General features: G+C 55.6%; 1 protein-coding gene across 1 annotated transcript; it reads left to right on the top strand.

Annotated features, from left to right (window-relative positions):
* The first annotated feature begins 1,077 nt into the window (after positions 1-1,077).
* On the top strand, positions 1,078-20,929 carry EPHB3 (EPH receptor B3). The gene is given in 22 exon segments (XM_079155942.1): positions 1,078-1,742; positions 10,230-10,294; positions 11,472-11,871; positions 11,874-12,143; positions 14,460-14,615; positions 15,325-15,339; positions 15,342-15,487; positions 15,489-15,503; positions 15,505-15,676; positions 15,837-15,916; positions 15,918-15,962; positions 16,181-16,288; positions 16,290-16,337; positions 16,339-16,535; positions 16,905-16,957; positions 17,960-18,082; positions 18,177-18,424; positions 18,927-19,142; positions 19,254-19,403; positions 19,498-19,691; positions 19,779-19,934; positions 20,039-20,929. Coding segments are annotated over 22 exon segments (3,084 nt in total). The 5' UTR covers positions 1,078-1,624; the 3' UTR covers positions 20,148-20,929.
* Positions 20,930-21,232: the final 303 nt, after the last annotated feature.

Below are 21,232 nucleotides of genomic sequence, written 5' to 3'. Positions count from 1 at the left end.
CTGAATAGCTGAGATTACAGGCAAAACTCCTAAATACATCTTAAACCTACTCCTTTATCCCTCCTCACATCACCACTCTAGTCCAAGCCACTGTCTTCCTCTCCTGGCCTCTGTATAGTCTCCCTATTGGCCTCTGAGATTCGCCTTTGCCTCTGCCCATTCAAACTCCCCAGAGCAGACATGTCATCTGATAAGGTAATCCCTCTGCTTCAAATCCTAGCATTCAGGAAGGTCTTATGTATCCAAAAACAGCTTCTCAGCCCCCACCACCTGGTTTCCAGACTCGTTTCAGTCTTAGCTTTATACCCAAGCTATCCTTAATTTCTTTCTGATTTCTCCAGTTTCTCTTGCCTCTAGGTCATCACACAAAGTGCATTTTTTTCTTCCTGGAACAGCATCCCTCCACCTCAACACATATCCTTCACTTACTACTTGTCTTCCATATTTCCACTTAAATGTCATTTCCTCAGGACTGGACATTAGTCTTGTCCCTTACTTGTGCTCCAGGAAACTTCTTCCTTTGCAGTAATGCTGGTTAAGCTCTACTGTGACGACTTAATTTCTGCCTCCACCATTCAGCCGGCTCTAGGATAACACAAACCTCTGTTACACATTGAAGTAGCGCCATCAGTGGTCAGTCTTTGACACATTGTGAATGCTCAAAAGTATTTTTGAATGAAAGATTAAATGCACGACTGAATGAATGAATGAACCATCTAGAAGACCCTGGTCACAGGATCTGCCACTGTGCACAACCCCCTCCTGGTGGCTAAGCTGAATCTGGGGTCTAGACTTGCCTGGTAGAAAAGACGGCCATGTGCAGGCCACAGGGGGGCGCCCTCGGCTCATTCTATCTGGTCCGCACCTCTTCGGACTCAAGTTGGTTACTAATGGCCAATGGGCGACAGGGGGCGGAGTTCTTCCTTTGATGGACAGCATTGCTCCGCCCTATCTAATTCATCTTTTCCTTGGCTCCGCCCACGCCAGGCCTCCGAGACCCCCGAGGGTGGGCCTGATGGAGGTGCCGCCAACTGAACTCCAGCTGAGTGCTCCGAGGCCGAACCAGCGGGCCGGGCGGTCTGTGAGTGGGCGGCCGGTCTCTGGGGGAGGGGCTGCGGCGTTGACGGGCAGGCGGGCCGTCCCGCCCCTCTCGCCCAGAGCGGCCGCGCCAGAGCTGGGGACAGCAGAAGTGAGTACGTGAGCGGCGCAGCAAGAACCCAGCTCGGACCCCGGACGAAGCGCGCACCCGGAGCCCCGGATCTGAGTCGGGCCCCCGGCGGACTGCCGGATTACTGTGCACCTCGAACCACGACCACCTGCACCCTCCAGCTTCCCGGAGTCCTCCGACATCGAGCCACCCAGCGCCCCGGATCCTCCTGGACCGGTCGGTCCGGATTCCCGCGGGACCGACCTGCCCGCATCCCTCAGGATCTCCGGGCTCGGGGCACCGCCTCGGTCCCAAAGCCGCCCGCCTGGATTGCACCCCTCCTTACCCCGGTCTCCTGGGACCGTAAGCCAGCCTACCCACGAGCCTGCCAAGCGGACCCTCTCTCGGGTGCACGCAGCCCCGCCGGCACGGCCCGGCCCGGCGCGGCCCGGCTCGGCTCCCGGAGTCGCCCCGGCCATGGCCCGAGCCCGCCCGCCGCCGCAGCCGTCGCCGCCGGGGCTCCTGCCACTGCTCCCTCTGCTGCTGCTGCTGCCGCCGCTGCTGCTGCTACCCGCCGGCTGCCGCGCTCTGGAAGGTGAGCGGCGTCGAGGGGCGCGCCTGGGGTAAGGTGCCGGGGGTCGCCGGAGCGCTGGATCGATAGGTCGGGCGGTGTGAGTCCATACGGGCTGAGCGCACGTCGGAGGAGGCGTCGCCGCCTGCGCCCGCACGGGGACTGAAGGATGGGTGGGGAGGACGCCCCCGGAGCCGCCTTGGAGGCTGGAGCCGACTCCGTCGACGACTGTCCGCTGGTTGGGGGATTGGGAGCAGCGGAACTCGGGATGATTGTCCCCGAAACTGATGGCCTCGTCGTGAGCTTTTGTGGGAGTAGACCTCACTCGCCACAGAGAAACGGGGCCCAAGCACCTCCCGGCGGGGAGGAAGTGTGGGCGACTCATCAGAAGAGGCGGGGGCTGCGGGGCTGTGGCGGGTGGGGAGAGAAGCGGGGCTCCCCAGGTTGCGGGGGGCGGTGGCACTGGTTAGGACCCGCTGGAGTTAACTGAGAGTGTGAGTGCGAGTGCACCCCGCTTTGTCAGGGGATGGCTGCGGGGGGTGGGGAGGCGGGGGCCTGTTATTGTTTATGGTTTACCGAGCTCCAACTACATACGAGGTGCTGTGTGCGCGGGCGTTGCATCCTTCTCCAAGGCTATCCCTCTGCCTTCTAGCAGGACCCTTCGAGAGCTTGCTTTGATTTCCATTGAACCTACGAAGCAGCGGGGCTGCCCCGGTAGCATCGAAGCTGGGTGCGCTACTCATTAGCGGGTGGGAAAAGGCCGGGCTTCTCCATGGGTTTTGTGAAATCTGCCAAGACTGCCGCCGAGGGGGTAGCTCCAACTTCCAATGATTGTACTTGGATGAACAGCCGAGTGTAGTTGGCCGTGGCAGGCGAGCTCACACACATGCCACTTGACACCAGCCTCCCAGGGCCGGAGGCACCAATGCAGATCACAGACAATAGGGATGCACACACATAGACCTCTTTTCCAAAATAACGCGTAGTTATAAAATGAAGGGGGGAGCCTTCCTAATGTAGAGGGAGAGACACCCTCAGAAATTTGGAGGAAATTGGAATAGAGGCAATAGTGTTTGGAATTTTTATCTAGTTACTTTCTTAGTTGAGGAACAAAAAACATGAATTCCCTGTAACTTGGTTCTTTTCTGTGTTCACAATAGGTAAACTTAAAGGTTGGAAGGAAGAATCTTTTAACAGTTCAGAAGAAGGCATCCGCTTTTGGTGCTTTCGAATTTCTCCAGGGGAAAAATGTTCCTATGATCTCCCACCCCCTTTTATCTCTGTCTGAGCCCACTGTGCTGACAGATCGATTCACACGGGTGGACACATGCAAATTCAGACATGCACACTGAGGTCTCGCCCACACTGGCGCACACTCACCCACACGTGTGTGATAGGATCGCAGGCGTGAGAAACCGGTGTGGGGCTTTGTTGTTGATTGCCTTAAGGGTGTGAGCCAGGGAGCCTGCTTGAGTTCCCAGGTCTGTGTCTGTCTTAGTCCAGAAGAGGCGACATTGACACACTTGCACACAGACATGCACTTATGGGACTGCGTGTCAACTGTGTGTGTCAGGTCCCAAGGCCCTTGTGGGGTGTGGTGGGTGCTAGTGTGCAGTGGGGGTGTGGTTTGGGTCAGGTGAGCATGGGCTACCTGGGACGTCTCACTCCTTCTTCCCTTCCTCCATCCCTCTTTCCTTACCTTTCCATTTCTCATAATCTCCCAGACTCCTCCCTGCAGGCAGGCCCAAGCCAGAAGCTGGTGTCCAAGCCTCCTAGGCCAAGGAGCTGGTGGACTAAACTAGAGACGTCAGCTATAACAGCCCAGGAAGAGATGGTATTAGGATCGTTTACTGCCTAACCCCTTCTTCTTCCTTAAGCAGTGAAGTGGGAGTCAGGGTTAGCCCCAGGCTGAGACAGATTAGCGTGGGTGCCCCTAGAAAGTAGCAGTATCTACAGTGTGGCTTTCACCATGGCCTTCACTTTTGAACACCTCAGACCCTGTGGTCTTCAGTTCGCGTGTGGGAATGTAAGAAAAAGTGGTGCAGTGTGTTGACCCCTGCAGCCAGGATCAGACCTTGTACCTACCCACACTTAGGTCGTCCCTCACTGTGAGGTGATGATGGTACATCCTCTCAGAGTTGTGGGGATTGAATGGTTACTATGTGTAGAGCACTTAGCACATTGTCTTTGTTATTCAAGGATTACCTGTTGTTATTATTATTGTTGCTATTATTACCCTGGGGAGGTTGGGAAGGGAACCTGCTGGAGGGGGTTGGAGAAATGACAGAGGGAAGGTTGGTCTGAAGGGATGGGGGAGCTTATCTTCCTGCAGCTCCAAGAAGGGAAGGGATGGGAAAAGAGCTCCTGTCTGTACCCCACCCCACTTCTGGGACATGGAGAGTGGAATGGGTAGACTTCTAGTCCTGGCTCTGTCCAGTGGGCAGGGCTGTGTAGGTCCCTTAGCACTAAAGATCTCTTAAGCGCCCCACCCTCAAACTTTACAGGAGAAGGATCATTCAGTGTTCCATTTGGCTTTGTCAGGATTTGCTTTGCCCTTGGCCTTTTAGTTCTCTGCAGCTTGGATCATTATATTTAGGCCTGGGGTTCCCTGAGCTGCAGATGCTACCCCTTAGTCAGATGTTGTCTGACACCTGACTTCTGTGCCTCCCCTGCACACTTGGGGTTCACTAAGACTCTGCATCCAAGGATATCATCAGTTTCCATGCAGATGGGGGCTGAGGTTTTTTGCTTGTCCTCCCTAGTTTAAAAGTCACACGTCCCCTAGCCCACTGATTGATTGCACCTCCCCCCACACAATTGCCCTGGGGTTTACCCACAGACACAGGGACACAAGGCAACCTTGTTGCTCAGAGTCTCCTTTTGAGTAATGATCCCTGGTTCCCAAACCAATATCATTCTCCCCCTTTGGAACCATGACACTGTAGGCCAGAATGGGCCTGGGTTGAGGATGGTGTCTGAGCCACAGGGCCCTTACACCTGAGAAGGCATGGTTAGGTCCCAGCTGGGAACATGCCCTTTTGTGAAAAAGAGAAACTAGTTACCACATTGTGAGAGGTGGGGCCAGCACCTTCCTCTCCAACCAAGCCTTGCTAGCAGAGTAGTCCCTGCGTGGAACCTGTCCCAAGGAGAAAAGGCACTGTGCTAGTCTGCCTCTCTCATTCTTGCTGGGTGACACTGAGAAAAGAGAACTGAAGGGGAAAACGCGCAGCATTTTTGTGATTTGGTTTCTTTTTCTTGTCACTTTGGTGCCCCCCACCACCCTGTTATGATTTGTCAGGATCTGGTGCCTCAGGGAACTATGTGGAGGGACAGCAGCAGGTTTTGGGGGAACCAGTTTGCTTGTCACTGCCCTCCCTTTAACCAGGGCTGCTGCTCCCGTCGCCAGTGTGGCCTCGGTGGCTTGTGAGCTGAAGCCGAGGCTGCCGTGGGCAAGGCCTCCGCCACGGGCCTTCCACTAATTAACAGCACGAAGAGGCTGAATCACCAGGCCTGCATAGTTTTGAAAATTGTAGCCCTGCCTGTTGTGCTGAGTCAAACTGGTTTGTCGGGATTGGGCAGTGGGGGGCGGGCAAGTACAGCTGGGCACCTGATGGGGCGGGAGAGGCCCCCTGGCCCAAGGGCTACCCTGGAGCCAGGTTCCCCTGGCCTTCAGCCCCCAGCCCCTGACCAGGCCCACTGTGACCAGCATCCCAGTGAGCACTAGCTGTCCATCTATTTCTGACCAGCAGCGCCAGCCAACTATGGGGTGGGGGCCTGATGAGCACTGAGGCATTGGGCTTCCTTCCTTGGGCTGCTTCTTCCCTCTCCTCCCTCTCAGGTTTATTTAATTTAACTCCCCATGATCTGAGGGGAAGAATGAAGACAAAATGTGTTGTCTGTTCATGTGATGCTCGCTTCCCACTGTCCTAGACATGGGGGGCCAAGGGACTGTGGCAGAAGAAGGGGAGGTGGCTCTGGGGGAATTAGACTCCCTCACACATATACAAGCTTCAGGTTGTATAGCGGGTCCTCCCAAGTACCCTTTTCCTCTCTGGCTCTCCACCCTGAGTGTCCATGGCTCCTACAAGCATATACACACATGTGACATGGGGAGTGGGGGATATGGTAGAAACCAGGAACCAGAGCCCTCTGCTTGGTGGCTGAGGTGGGGACTTCATGTGGTGGCGGTGGGATAGGGAGGTACTCAGGGGTGGCATGGAGTTTTCTCCCTCTCTTCACTGGTGGGGCGCCTGGGTGCTCCTTCTTGCCTAGAACCTTGCCCCTCTATACCCTGTCCCCGCACACTCCACTGCCCAGTCCTGGAACAGGACCTTTTCTGCTACCTCAGAATCCCTGGTCTGGATTTTAGGCTGAGGCTTCTTGCTTCCGTCTCCATTTTTTTTCCTTTGTTTCCTGGGTCTCAGTGGCAGGGGTGAGTGCTATCTGAGTGACTTGGGCCTGGAGGCACAAGGGGGGTCGGGCAGCTCCATAAAGCTGTGTGAACCGGGCCCTCACGTGGCAGGCTCTCAGTTGCTGCCTTGCACAAGGTGGCCTAACAAGGTCCTCAGAGCTGGCCTGAGTGACTCCAATGCCTCTTATTCCAGGTCCTTGACTTGTATGTGCAAGATGGTGCCCAAAGCTTCTCGGCAAAATCTCTTCATGGTGCTACCCCCTCCTGAAGGGCTCAGGAACCCTTGAGAGTGCCATTATGCTGGCAGGAAGTAGCCTACTGCTTGGGCAGAGGCTACACTCGGGGAGGCCGCACCCAGACACACCCAAAATCATCTTTATGCCCCTGCCCCACCCCCAGCCCCATGACCTGACTGACAGCTCCTGACTGAGCTAGGACAACAGGAAGCAGGGCCAGGGCTTGCTCCTTGCCAGTGCCAGTGGCCAAGGCTGCCCCAGTACCTCTGCACTGCAAGAGTGGCCCATGTGGCAACCCTACCTGAGCAAGAGGTATCACAGAGTTGGGACCTGGATGAGGGGCACTGCCCTCTCCCAACTCTTCTTCCACCCCTCTGCAGACATTCCAGATAAAGGGCATGCTTGGCAGTGTGCGTATGTGGCAGGGAGGGTTTGTGTATGGAGATGCACCTCAGGCCTGTACACCAACTCGAGCTACTGATACTTGAACCCATGTCTCCATGCCCGCTTGGGGAGGCCGTGGCACGTTCAGTACTCCTGACTCTAATTGTAGTTTTCAAGTAACTGTGTAAGAGCATGTCACCAAGTCTTTATGGGAAACTGGCATTTGTGTTTGCCTTTATACTCAGGACTGCATACCTCGTGGCTGGTGATCGTGTGTACAACTGGGTGTGTGAGGAAGATTGCACTGTTGGGTTGGGTATGTGAGCCCCTAGGAAGGTTGTGAGAACCGGCCTGCCTCAGGCAAGCCAGGTCTCTGTGTGAGAAAGCTTCTCTGTACAACTGTCTAAGGAAGACTAATCTGTTTGTACCATATGCATCTGTGTGTCTGAAAAGACAGACTGTGGAGCTGTGTGTGTGTGTTTGCGGGTGGCTGTGGCTTTGTGTGTTTTTGTCCACCATATGTGTTGACTTGTCACTTTTTAGCCCCAGTGGTGAGGAACAAGCCCAGCCACTGCAAACTGTGTGCTATGTGTGCAACTGTGTGCACCGGTGAGGGCCACACAGCTGCTGCCACGTGGCTGCTCTTCATGGCTCTGTGGAAACCGGAAAGGTTTGCTCCTGAGCATCAAAGCCCCAGTTTTAGAAAGACCCCAGGCCTGGTGCCCACTTCCCTGGTGACTTTTTGGGGTAGTGTGAGCCTTGTGTATGGGCTGGCCTTCCTCTCTCATCCCCTTTGCAGCCCCCTGTGGGTGCTACAGAAGCTGGGAGAGTTTTGAAGGTTACTCACTTATTCCTCATTTGTCCTTTGCCCCGTGCGCTCATAGCCTCTGTCCCAGCACCGCACACACCACACATGCAGCAGAAGAGGGCCTCTGCCTCCCAAAGCACAGCCAGATGGGTTCTGTGACATCCCCACACCTTCCCCTCACACCTTTGGAGGCTGTGACACAGGCAGGGTCTGTGGAGGTCCTTGCCTTCCCTCCTGATCTTGGTCAGGTTGGAGAGAGCAAGCCCCTCCCCTCCCTGCAAAAGTGGGGAAACAGAGAGCAGCCCACCCTCTCCCCACCAGGGTGACCGGAGCCCTTCCTCAGGCACTCAGGACTCGAAATCCAAGTCCTCTCCTCATTAATGGGAAAATGTGCCGAGATTGAGCGATGGCCAAGGCTGCGCGATGGCCAAGGGCCGATCCCCTCCTCCCTCCCCCCCTCCCTCGCTCCCCAGAAATTAAACAGAAATGAAGAGCCTCTCGCCCCCTCCCTCCCGCCGCCTCCCCTCCTCCCTCCCCTGCCTCCTCCCAGAGCCAGCGCAGGGCTTGTTTTAAACTGTGGAGGAATCTGGCTGGAGGGGGAGGGGGCTGAATATTTGGGTTTAAACAGTTCCAGATGGGTTTGGCACAGGCTGAGCAGAAGGAAGTGAGGGAGAGGGAGGGAGGCAGCGCGAGGGAGCGGTGGGAGCCCTTGCCTGCTCGGGCGGGCGGCGGGCGGCAGCGGCGGCGGGCAGACAAGCAGGCGGACTGGCTGGCTGGCTGACTTGGGGGAGGGGGTGCGCTTGGCTCGGCGCTCCCAGGGACAGGGAATACTCCGGGCTGCCGGCTGGGGAAGAGGCCACTTGGCAACCTCCCTCTCTGTCCTCTGTCTCCTTGCGCCCTCCTTGTCTCTCCATCTCGCTGTCTTTTGTAGTCCGCCGCCGGCCATCCCGCAGACAGCCGGCTCTGCACATCGCTCCAGCTCGGGCTGCCCACCCTGCGTCTCAGCTAGGCCCCTGCTCAGTCTGCCTGCGTCGGAGCCCCTACTTCTGCCCATCTCTGCTTCTTAGAGGGTTTCCCCTGCTGAAGTCTGTGTCTGTCTGTCTGTCTGCCAGACTGGCCTGTCAGGCCACCTACAGGGAGGCTGGATAGCTCACTGTGCAGCCCAGCCCTCCGGGACAGGAGAGGGAGCCTTACTCCTTGCAGCGAATAACTGCTGCCCACAGATAGCCCTTGGCCTCACCTCGGTGGAGGGCCAAAGATGCCGTCCACCACTGGGTCCCCCACCACCCTCAGTGACCCTGTGAGGTTTAAGTCTTTCCTTTCAGGGGTCTTGGGTGTCCTACTGTAGGTTGTAGCAGCCTCAGTAGTTCTAGGGTGGGCCCTGCCCCATTCCAGCCAGAGCTGAGAGAGAACTACCAGCTGCCCCTGTCTCCCAGGCTCCCAGAAAGGAAGTTGACGCCTCTTTCCTCCCTTTTCAGTTCCTAGGTCTGATCTTGGGGTTCACACTGTCTTTCAGAGACTCAAGTCTTTGTTGTTGTTGTTGTTGTTTTTATCCTTTTCATTCATTCATTCTTTCTTTCTTTCTTCTCATTGTTTTGGTGCTGGGGATTGAACCCAGGGACACTTTACCATTGAGCTACATCACAAGTTCAAGACCAGCCTTAGCTACTTAACGAGGCTCTAAACAACTTAGAGTCTTCTAGCCAAGAGCCCAAAGCCAGCTTCCTAGGGGAGCATGTTTATGTCAGAGACATTAATGGGCTCCTTCTATGACTGAGCAAGGGGACACGGACTAAAATCCACAGCTCAGAACACAGGACAGGTGCTACAGCCAAACCCTTGGTCCTGATACGAAGGAGGGCGTCTGATGCTGATGCAGAGGTCAAGGAGAGCTTCCTGGAGGAGGTGACAGCTCAGTTGGCATGCATAGTACTCCTCCAGGCTTCTTCTTGTCCCTCCTCCACAGAGGGGCATATTGCAGTCTGAACACAAGAGGTCAGTTATGGAGTCAGCTACATCTAAAGCTGAACCACCTTCAGCCCCTTGCACCAAGCCCTAGCAGTTTACTATAAGCGATACATTTGTTTTATCCAGTCATCTGTTTTTTTTTAAAGGGACACAGCAGAATGCCTTCTGCCAAGGACTGTAGGAGTACTCATGAAGAGCTGGTTTGGGCCTTTGTGGTCCCCAGGCACCCTGGAAGAGGGTTCTTGCCCCATCCCCATAGGCGGCTGGATGGGAGCTGGCTTTGGCCTGCCCCTGCCCCTCCTCTTCCCTGTCAGTGTGTGGGGCTGGGCCTTTGTGCTGGGAATGGAGTCAGGGGAGGCCGGGGCCCAGGGTCTGAAGCACACAGCCTTTGTTCCAGGATAAAGGCCCTGTCGGCCCCTTTGTTTGGAGATTAGCGGAGCCCGTAGGTGTGTGAACGGCCTCTGCTCCTGCCTCATTAACCCGGGCCTGGGGTCAGCTGCACACAGCCACCCCCAGCCTGCGAGACCTGACATCTTTGGGGCTGTGACATTTCATGGCAGGGTCTCTTCTAGAGTCAGGGGGCTAGGAACTTGGGGGAGTGGTACCTGGTGGGGGATTGGTGTCCTATGTCACAGCTGTTTCTGGATGACTTCCTCCCCATCCTGAGATCAGGTCCTGACCTTTTTCTTCTATTGTTTCCCCAGAGACCCTCATGGACACAAAATGGGTGACGTCTGAGTTGGCATGGACATCTCATCCAGAAAGTGGGGTAGGACTTCCTCATTTTTCCTAAGTATTTGTTGTCATTAGGCCACCGCCCTCCCCGCAGCATCCATGCCCCCTTCCAGGACCTGGAGAGGGGCTGCCTCTGCCCTCACCTGCCCCCTCACCTCCTGTGGCCCTCCCCATCCTCCTCATTTGTCACCTTCTGGGCCTGGTGGTCCTCCTCCGTGGGTATTTGTGACTTTCCTCTTCTGCCTGCCAGTGCCTTCCCCCAGGCACTGTCTTTGTCACATTACCCCTCAGCCTGTCTTCAGCCTGTTCCTTATGCCTTCCCCTCCCCCACCTGGCAGCCCTTCCGTTTGTCCATCCTCCTCATTTCCCTCCTTCCTGGGTCCCTGGAAAGAATGATGGTTTTAAGGACCAGGAGACCTTGGTTTCTGATCTCTATACTTGCTGTGTGACCCCTGAGCAAGGCAGTTTACTTTTCTGGGCCCCTGTTTCTTCACTGTTAAATTCCTGTAGTCCAGTGTCTCTACAACATCCTAATTAACTTCCCTCAATGGCCTTCATGGCTGGGCTAAGCCCTGGACCCCTGGGGTATGATGGCACTGCAGGCCCTGGAGTCATAGTCCACCTGTGACTTTAGCAAATCTCTCTGTCCTGTGAGCTTTGACTCCCTTATCTGTGTAGTGGGGACAACAGATGCCCCTCCCCTCATGAAGTTCTTGCGAAGATTAAATGTGTTGGTGTGGCCAGAGCCAGTATTTCTTGCGTTGAATGCTTCCTCTTTGTCAGGCACTGTTAACAAGCCCATTACATGTCTTAGCTGGTTTAATTCCTCACAGCCTCATTTAATTCCAATCAACCCCATTTACAGATAATGAAACTGAGTCCTAAAGATAATAAATATTATAACTAATATTCATAGAGTACTTACCAAGTTCCCAGCCTTGTTCTAGGTGCTTGATTCAGTTAAAAACATTTATTCCACACACATTTTTATTGTCCCCATGTTGTGGATGGGAAAAATGAGGCACAGGGAGATGAAGAGACTTAGTCACATAGCAAGTTAAAAGATGGGATTTGAACTCATAGTCTGTGCTCAGCCACTTACATGGAAGCATCTTTGTGAAGTCAAGATAGCAGATTTGGGTACATGGTAAGCACTTGGCAGATGTAGGTGCTCACTCTGTCTTTTTCACTTGTCTTTTTCACTTGCGCAGTGGGAGGAGGTAAGTGGCTACGACGAGGCCATGAACCCCATCCGCACATATCAGGTGTGCAATGTGCGAGAGACGAGCCAGAACAACTGGCTTCGCACGGGATTCATCTGGAGGCGAGATGTGCAGCGGGTCTACGTGGAGCTCAAGTTCACTGTCCGCGACTGCAACAGCATCCCCAACATCCCCGGCTCCTGCAAGGAGACCTTCAACCTCTTCTACTATGAGGCTGACGGCGACGTGGCTTCGGCCTCCTCCCCCTTCTGGATGGAGAACCCCTATGTGAAAGTGGACACCATTGCACCCGATGAGAGCTTTTCACGGCTCGATGCTGGGCGGGTCAACACCAAGGTGCGCAGCTTCGGGCCTCTTTCCAAGGCCGGCTTCTACTTGGCCTTCCAGGACCAGGTGCCTGCATGTCACTCATCTCTGTGCGCGCCTTCTACAAGAAGTGTGCATCCACCACTGCAGGCTTCGCGCTCTTCCCTGAGACCCTCACTGGGGCTGAGCCCACCTCACTGGTCATTGCTCCTGGCACCTGCATCGCTAATGCTGTGGAGGTGTCGGTGCCCCTCAAGCTCTACTGCAATGGCGACGGGGAGTGGATGGTGCCCGTGGGCGCCTGCACCTGTGCCACTGGCCATGAGCCAGCTGCCAAGGAGTCCCAGTGCCGCCGTGAGTGGGGTCTGGACGGAGGTGGTGGGGCGGGGACAGGGAGCGCTTGGCCAGAGCCATACTTCCTAGCCAGGCTTCCTCTTTGACTAGAAGGTCGGGCCTCTGGCATGGGGTGGAGAGAGGAAAAAAAAGAGTGGGTGTCAGGTGCTGAGAATGTGGGGCAAAGGGGAGACAGGAGAGAGAATGAGAAAAGATGCAAAGATGAGAAAAGAAAAAATGAGGGCTCAGTGGCAGAGTACTTACCTAGCATGCAGGCCTGAGAGGGAAAAAGGGAGAGAGAGAATGAAATTAGAAAGGGAGACACAGAGAATCCTTGACAAGCAGGCAGAGACTTAGGAGACTGGCAGAGGTGCCTGCTTTGTCCTGACCGCAGAGTGTGATCCACCCTGGAAATTCTAGATGAGCTTCAGAGCTGAGAGGAGAAGGGCTGTGGGCATCTCATGCTTGGCCCTCTTTCCTTAGGGCTCATCTCCTTGAGAGGTGGTGCATATGGCACAATATTCAGGGGCTCAGCCCCTCAAGTCCTGATTTCTGACTGTCATTTTCCACCTATGTGACCTGGGGCAAGGTATTTCACTCTTTGAACCTTGGTTTCCTTGTGCAAAAAACCGGGGCATGAAAACTCCTTAGCCCTGAGGATTCCTGGGGTTGCGGTGAGGTGTGAGAGAGAGATCCTGCCCAGCTGCTGGCCTGTGGGAAGCACACACACCATCCCACTGGCCTTTGGGAGCACAGGGATGCCTGGAGGACAGGGATTGTTCCCTCCTTATTTTATGCACCAGGAGGTTAGGAGGCTAACCTAGGCTTCCCAGTTATAAAACTCATTCACGTGGGGCTCTCATTTACCCTCACCACAACCTCGTAAGGTGGAGTCCCATTATCTCCCTATTTCACCAATAAGGGAATCAAGTCTCAGAGCAGTTCTGTACGCAAGGTCTCACAGCCAGGGAATATGAGTGCTGGCCCTGACAACCCTTCCAGGACTGTGGAATGCAGGACAAGGTGCCCAAGGGCCTTGTCTTCCAGTCCCTCTGCCCAGTCCTCTTCCCTAGGGCTTGCAGTCATTGCTTGGAGGCGTGGGAGATGGCTCTTGGCACAGCCCTGAGTGTGAGGGGACTGTGTGTGTGGACCTGGTTGTGAGGCTGGAGTTGGGCTGCCCTACCCGGCCCCTCTCCACAACTCTATGGGAACCTGCCTGAGACTTCCTCTTCCAAAGTGGAGAAAGGGGGTGGGGGTGATGAGCCTGACAGCCTGAAGAGGGGCTAACACTCTGCAGGTCCCTGGCAGGAAATGCACGGTTGTTCCCATAGCAACCTGGCTGGCCTGGCCTCTGCCCCCTCCCCCACTGGCTCAAAGAGCTGGGATGGAATATCACCTTTGTGAGGGGAGATTAAGCCCCAGAGGAGGGCACAGCCCTACTCCTGGCATTATGTAGCAGACCCCCTGCCAGAGGTCATCCTGTGGCTAGGTTTGATGGTACACCTTAGTGTGTCCATTTAGCTTGGATTATGCCCATTACATTCACACAATCATTCCTAGTGCCCCTCTCAAAATATTCCAATTTGAATAATAACTCATGACCATCCCAGATATCAGAAATCTCTAGTGCCCATGTCCAGGAGACCAAGTGTAGATGGCAGGAGAAGAGACGGGGAGAAGGGATGTTCAGGCACTGGGCTGTGAGTTCACTTTGGGACAAGTCCCCTTGCAGAGGCCTCTGAACTCCAGGTGACCCCAACCTTCCTGCCTGCTTTCTTTCCCTCCTTTCCTCACCCCTCCTCAGCCCCCACCCCTCCCCAGGGGCAGAAAGGAGCTGCTTCTCTGCCCCTGGAGGGTGGGGCAGAGGTCAGATTGTGCAGCCTGTGCACAGGAGGCCCTACTTCTTGGCTGTGGAAGGGTCGCCTTGAGGGTTCTCAGGAGTGATTTTCCAAAGCTTGGGTTGGGGGAGCATCTCAGCAGAGTACAGGGTGACAGAGTCTGCTAGTGGTCTCTTCCCTATCCTCCTCCTCTTCCTCCTCTCTCTCTGCCTTGCCTCCGCAAGCCCAGGCTGTCCAGGTGATGGGGCTGACGTCTTCGTCCATGAGGCCCTGAGGAGGGGATGAGGGGGGCAGGGGCGGGGAGGAATCCGCTGATGTGGGATTTCCATGGGCCAAAGGGCCTTTTGTGGCTGCAGCCGGAACTAGGCAATCCCAGCATCGCCCCCACAGCCTAGGAGGTGGAGGGGCCAAGACCTAGGCTGGGCAGGGGCCAGGTTCTCACGCAGGTGTGGAGGCTTGGTGTCTTCAAGAAAGGGAGATGACCATCTTTCACCCACAGCCTGTCCCCCTGGGAGCTACAAGGCAAAGCAGGGAGAGGGGCCCTGCCTCCCCTGCCCCCCCAATAGCCGCACCACCTCACCCGCTGCCAGCATCTGCACCTGCCACAATAACTTCTACCGCGCTGACTCAGACTCCGCAGACAGTGCCTGCACCAGTGAGTAAACGCATGCCCTGGCTGACCCTTTGCAGGCCTTCCATCCAGGGTCCCACCTTGGAGGGCTGAGCAGTCACTGCGAAGAGCCCCATCTTCCAGATGAGAAAACCAAGGCTCAGAGGCTAGATGATGCAAGATGGCATAGCTAGGAGGTCCTCTGGCTCATCCCTGCCACTATTTCACAAGCATCCCCAGCTGCTAGCCAGGCTGGATCCTATGAGTTTATCACTCCTTCCGGTCGTAGGACTGCTGCTCTCTCAGCCCAACTCTAACCAAGGAGGCAGCCCCACACTCAAAGGCAGCCTGTCATACAGCTTTCTCCCTGCTCTGGCTTTGAGTGTGCTGATCATTGTGCTGGGTACAGGGGTTGTGGGAGAATAAATGAACTCATAAAGGAACTCACACTGGGTTGTTAGAAACAGATGTGAAAACAGGTAATGACCATATGTGCAAGAGCTGGGCTAGAAGATGGCCCAGGAGTTGTGTTATGGGAGTGCAGAGGATGGGAGTGGATGAATCAAGGAAGGCTTCCAGGAGGAGGTGACATTGGCATGTGGAGTCTTGAAAGATGAACAGGAATCTGCCTAGAGAAGAATTGTGTAGGAAGAGTATTCTAATTATAAGGCAGAGGCAGGACAAGTGTCTAGGGACTCTGGGCTGAAGGGTGCTCCCGGGTCCCCTGCTTACTACTTTCTCTACATCCCTCTAGCGGTGCCATCTCCACCAGGGGTGTGATCTCCAATGTGAACGAGACTTCACTGATCCTTGAGTGGAGTGAGCCCCGGGACCTTGGTGGCCGGGATGACCTCTTGTATAATGTCATCTGCAAAAAGTGCCGTGGGGGTCCTGGGGTCGGGGGACCCTCAACCTGCTTCACGCTGTGATGACAAACGTGGAGTTTGTGCCTCGGCAGCTGGGCCTGACAGAGCGCCGGGTCCACATCAGCCATCTGCTGGCTCACACACGCTATACCTTTGAAGTGCAGGCGGTCAACGGTGTCTCTGGCAAGAGCCCTCTGCCACCCCGGTTCGCAGCTGTGAATATCACCACCAACCAGGCTGGTGAGGAGGGGACACAGGAGGGGGGCCTGGGTCAACTTCCCTTGAATAGAACTGTGATTGCCCAGGATCTGTCAAGTGGACCCCGGGGGTCCCAGGGGAACTGGATCCTGAAGAATGTCAGGACCCCAGGAACCCCTGGTGAGCACCTGCTATTCCTTAGCCCCATCGGAAGTGCCTACACTACGCCTGCACAGCAGCTCAGGGAGCAGCCTGACCCTGTCTTGGGCCCCTCCGGAGCGGGCCCAATGGAGTCATCCTGGACTACGAGATGAAGTACTTTGAGAAGGTCAGGGCTCCACGGGCAGGAGATGAAGTACTTTGAGAAGGTCAGGGCCTCCACGGGCAGGAGGAGGCCTTGGGCCGAGAGAGTACCCCCAGAGAGTGCAGGGGCCCTTGGGAGCAAAACCTCAAGTACTGAGGGGACCACAGGGTGACCTGGTGAGATAGGACCAGTTGGCCTCAGGACCCCCCCCTTGAGGATGCCTCCATTCTCCTGCATTGCAGAGCGAAGGCATCGCCTCCACAGTGACCAGCCAGAAAAACTCGGTGCAGCTAGATTGGCTGCGGCCTGATGCGCGCTATGTGGTCCAGGTCCGGTTGCCCCGCACCGTTAGCTGGCTATGGGCAGTACAGCCGCCCGGCTGAGTTTGAGACCACGAGTGGAAAGAGGTAACATTGCCCCCTGGGCCTGTCCCTGCTTTGGCCTGGCTTTTCCTGCCCTCCACTCACCAGCCCCTCCTCGGTCTCCAGGCTCTGGTGCCCAGCAGCTCCAGGAGCAGCTTCCCCTTATTGTGGGCTCTGCCACTGCCGGGCTTGTCTTCGTGGTGGCTGTCGTGGTCATCGCTATCGTCTGCCTCAGGTACTCTCAGGCCTGTATTTGCTCTCACAGGTTGACTGGAGCTTCCCTTTAGCCCTCTAGAGCCCTCCTGCCACACAGAACAACCATGGCCTCCCTGTAGACCAGAGCCACAGCCTTCCCGGCTCAGGTTCTCTGCCAGAAAGATCTGCCCCAGTCCATCCCATGTCTTTCTCCTGTCCTATTCCCTCACCTCCAGGGACTGAGCTCTGAGCTCCCTGTGCAGAGACCCAGAGGGGGCTGTGACTACCAGCTGTGGGAGCAGACACAGGGCCCTCTCCTGTGCACTCTGCCCTGTCAGAGAGCCCGAGAGTCCCCTGAACAAAGTCCCTTGGGACTTGTCTCAGGCCTGCCTCTACCCTGTCCCTCCAGGAAGCAGCGACACAGCTCTGATTCTGAATACACCGAGAAGCTGCAGCAATACAGTGAGTACCTCCCCACCACCTCCTGAGCTCTCCCGGCCTGCAGAGGCTTGCTCTTCCCTGCTTATGACTTCATTGTTTATAATTGGGTGCCATTTCCTGATCCCTACCTCATTTCCAGGTACACTGAGTATCCCCCTCACTCCTGTTAGTCCCAGGATTGAGAGATCTGACCCCAATCCTAAGGGCAGTTTGTTCTATGGGAAAGAGGAGATGTTGTGTGTGCACACGCACACACAGAGGAAACAATTAGAGAATAATTAAGTGTTAAGTTGGTTGTTCCTGTGGTCAAGGGCAGTAAGAGTTCAGAGAAGAGGAAGGCTTCCTGGAGGAGGTGGTGGGATGAACAGGGTTGGAAAGGTGGGGAGAACATTCCTAGCTGGAGGAGCCTCTGGAAGGAAGTGGGAGGGTGTGGGGAGACTACTTGGGAGCAGTGAGAAGACGGCTTGACAGCTGCTGGAAAGCCAGGCCAGCCCTGGAGGGTCGTGAAAGATGGGCAGAGTTTGGGCTTGACTCCACTGCAGGTAATTGGGAAGGCTCTTAAACTATGGAGGAAGACAATGGATGTATTGTTTCAGGAATATGCCAAGTAGTTGGTGGGAAAAGTCCAGAGGCAGAGAGCCCAACTGGGAGGCTATTGCAATAGTCTGAGTGTTGAAGGGCTGAACAAGGTCAGGGCAGTGGGAAACGGGGTGGGGGTGGGGGGGCTGCATCTGAGAGAGGTTTGGACGTGATGAGAGATGAGAGAGGGAGGAGAACTAGAAAGAATCCTGGTGTGGCTGCTCTTGAGGTCCCTAGGTGTTCGCATGTCCTGGATGAGGGAAGGGGTCAGGGCATCAGCTTGGAACAGGGAGTGAGCTCACTAGGAGAAGCTGTGACGCATGCTCCCTCCAGGCTGATGACTGGGCAGGGTCTCTGGACCTGAGGTTGAGGATTCAGCAGTTCCCCTCCCGTGCCTGACCTGAAGCTCTGTCACTCTTTTACACCCATATCTTCTCCCTCCAGTTGCTCCTGGAATGAAGGTTTATATTGACCCTTTTACCTACGAGACCCCCAATGAGGCTGTGCGGGAGTTTGCTAAGGAGATCGATGTGTCCTGTGTCAAGATTGAGGAGGTGATTGGAGCAGGTGAGTCCTCTGGGGCACAGTGTAGATGAGAGACTGAAGAGGCTGGGTCATTCCACGGTGATTCCAGAAATAGCTTATGAGTTGTGTCTTGCAGGGGAGTTTGGGGAAGTATGCCGGGGTCGGCTGAAACAGCCTGGCCGTCGGGAGGTGTTTGTGGCCATCAAGACGCTGAAGGTGGGCTACACTGAGAGGCAGCGGCGGGACTTCCTGAGTGAGGCATCTATCATGGGCCAGTTTGACCACCCCAACATAATCCGATTGGAGGGTGTGGTCACCAAAAGTCGACCTGTCATGATCCTCACTGAGTTTATGGAGAACTGTGCACTGGACTCCTTCCTCCGGGTAAGAGCCAGCCCCAGCCCCTTTCCGACCCTACCCACAAGAGAACTGGGTCAGGCCAATCACTGCCTCCTGCAAGTCAGAGAGACCCTATTCAAAGTCTACAAAAGTTTATTGAGGTGGCCCGGTGTAGGGAAATAAGTAGGCCTTCAGAGCCAGAAGAATCAGAGGTCATATCCTGACTCTGCCCTTTACTGCTTGTGTGACCTGAGACAAGTTACTCAACCTTTCTGAGTCTCAGTTGCCTTGGTTATGAAATGGGAAGGGTAAAAGCTACTGGGTCCTCATGGGGATTACATATTAAATATTTAATATTGTATCCAAAATGCTCGATACATAATAGGCAGGTTAATACTATGTATAGTCAGTACCTTCTGGACATGACTGCAGGTTAGATGAGGTATGATCTCTGTGGACTTGGAGAGGGCAGATGGGCAGGTAGGCAGGCAGACCATGGGCCAGGAGGGAACCCACAGGCTCACCTGAGCCTGCTCATTGTCCCCAGCTCAACGATGGGCAGTTCACGGTCATCCAGCTGGTAGGCATGCTGCGGGGCATTGCTGCTGGCATGAAGTATCTATCTGAGATGAACTACGTGCACCGAGACCTGGCTGCCCGCAACATCCTTGTAAACAGCAACCTGGTCTGCAAAGTCTCAGACTTCGGCCTCTCCCGCTTCCTGGAAGATGACCCCTCCGATCCCACCTACACCAGCTCCCTGGTACAGGAAGCAGCTGGGAGGGAATCGGGGGGTGGTGTCAATCAAGCCAGGGCTCAGGGCTGGGGGGCAGCCTCGAGTCATAGGGTGAAGGGCGTGTGCCCCCCCCACCAGGGCGGGAAGATCCCCATCCGCTGGACTGCCCCAGAGGCAATAGCCTATCGGAAGTTCACCTCTGCTAGTGATGTCTGGAGCTACGGAATTGTCATGTGGGAGGTCATGAGCTATGGAGAACGACCCTACTGGGACATGAGCAACCAGGATGTGAGTGGGGGACAAGCCAGAGTGGTCGGGTAGGTGGGAGCTGACTGGGGAGTGGAGTGGTGGCTCACTCCCAGTTTCCCTGCCCTTGGCCCAGGTCATCAATGCCGTGGAGCAGGATTATCGGCTGCCACCACCCATGGACTGCCCCACAGCACTGCACCAGCTTATGCTGGACTGCTGGGTGCGGGACCGAAACCTCAGGCCCAAATTCTCCCAGATCGTCAACACCCTGGACAAACTCATTCGCAATGCTGCCAGCCTCAAGGTCATCGCCAGTGCCCAGTCTGGGTCAGTACCTTTACTTCCATCAAGCCAGGTGCATTATCCTTGCATCCCCTGTCCTCAGGACTCACCAGTCACTCTCTTCTCTCACAGCATGTCACAGCCCCTTCTGGACCGCACAGTTCCAGATTACACAACATTCACAACAGTGGGTGACTGGCTGGATGCCATCAAGATGGGGCGCTACAAGGAGAGCTTCGTTAGCGCGGGGTTTGCATCCTTTGACCTGGTGGCCCAGATGACTGCAGAGTAAGTGCAGCTCTGATTTGGAGGGCAGGGCAGAGGGCTCTGGGTTGGGCCCAGGGTGGCAGGCAAGAGGAAAAGGACTAACCCTGCCCTTACTCCATCTGCAGAGATCTGCTCCGGATTGGGGTCACCCTAGCTGGCCACCAAAAGAAGATCCTCAGCAGTATTCAGGACATGCGGCTGCAGATGAACCAGACGCTGCCTGTGCAGGTCTGACACTCAGCTCCTACTGGGGGTGCCTCCCCCTAAGGACTGCGCAGGGACTCCAACCAGCCGGCTGGACTTTTGGACTTTTGGATGCCTGGCCTTAGGCTGTGGCCCAGAAGATGGAAGTTTGGGGAAGGCCCAAGCTAGGACTTCTCCAGGCCTGTGCTCCCTCCCCAGGAAGTGTGCCCCAAACCTCTTCATATTGAAGATGGATTAGGAGAGGGGGTGATGACCCCTCCTCAGATGCCTCGGGGCCCAGGCCTTCCTGCTCTCCAGTGGGAGATCCCCACAACCTCAGACTTGGCTGTTCTTCAGGCCGGAGGTCCTGGCAGGGTCAGGTGGGAGGGTAAGCCTGGATTCCACAGGGCCCAGCCCTGGCAGGGTCTGGCCCCCCAGGTAGGCAGAGAGTAGTCCCTCCCTCAGGAACTGGAGGAAGGGACTCCAGGAATGGGGAAATGTGACACCCCATCCTAAAGCCAGCTGGCACCTCCAGTTTGCACAGGGACTTGTTCTGGGGGCTGAGGGCCCTGCCCCCACCCCCGCCCTTGGTGCTGTCATAAAAGGGCAGGCAGGGGCAGGCTGATGATCAGCCCCTTGCCCCCCAGAGACTGACTCTCAGAGCCAGAGATAGGATGTATGTGAGTATGTGTGTGTGTGTGTGTGTGTGTGTGTGTGTGTGTGTGTGCACGCACTGGCCTGCACAGAGAACATGGGTGAGTGTGCAAAAGCTTGGTCCTGTGCCCTGCAGTGGGGCCAAAGGGGTCAACTGCGGAATAAAGGCAATAAGATGATTCTTTTGCCCCTTCTCATTCCTTCTCCCAAAGCAGGATTCCTTGATTCCCTCCAGTTGGAAATCCCTGGCTTCTAATCCTGTCACCATCCCTTCCTCCTCTCCACCCCCAGTCTTTGAGAGACCAGATCCAGGCCTTTCCAGGCCCAATTTCTTTTGCCTCTGTTTTGATCATCTTGCTGACTTCTCAGAAGTGGTGCGGACGCCTGAAGGGCAAACTACTCCAGAGCTGCACCCTCTAAGGCTGAGGCCTTCCTAGGGTGGGGCAGACACCTAAGTCTGGATGGTGTTTTACAGATTCCTC

Source organism: Sciurus vulgaris, assembly GCF_902686455.1.
Source record: "Sciurus vulgaris genome assembly, chromosome: 10".
Classification (NCBI taxonomy): domain Eukaryota; kingdom Metazoa; phylum Chordata; class Mammalia; order Rodentia; family Sciuridae; genus Sciurus; species Sciurus vulgaris.
The sequence above is the reverse complement of the archived record's forward strand: the minus strand, read 5'-3'. Positions and strand labels throughout refer to the sequence as shown.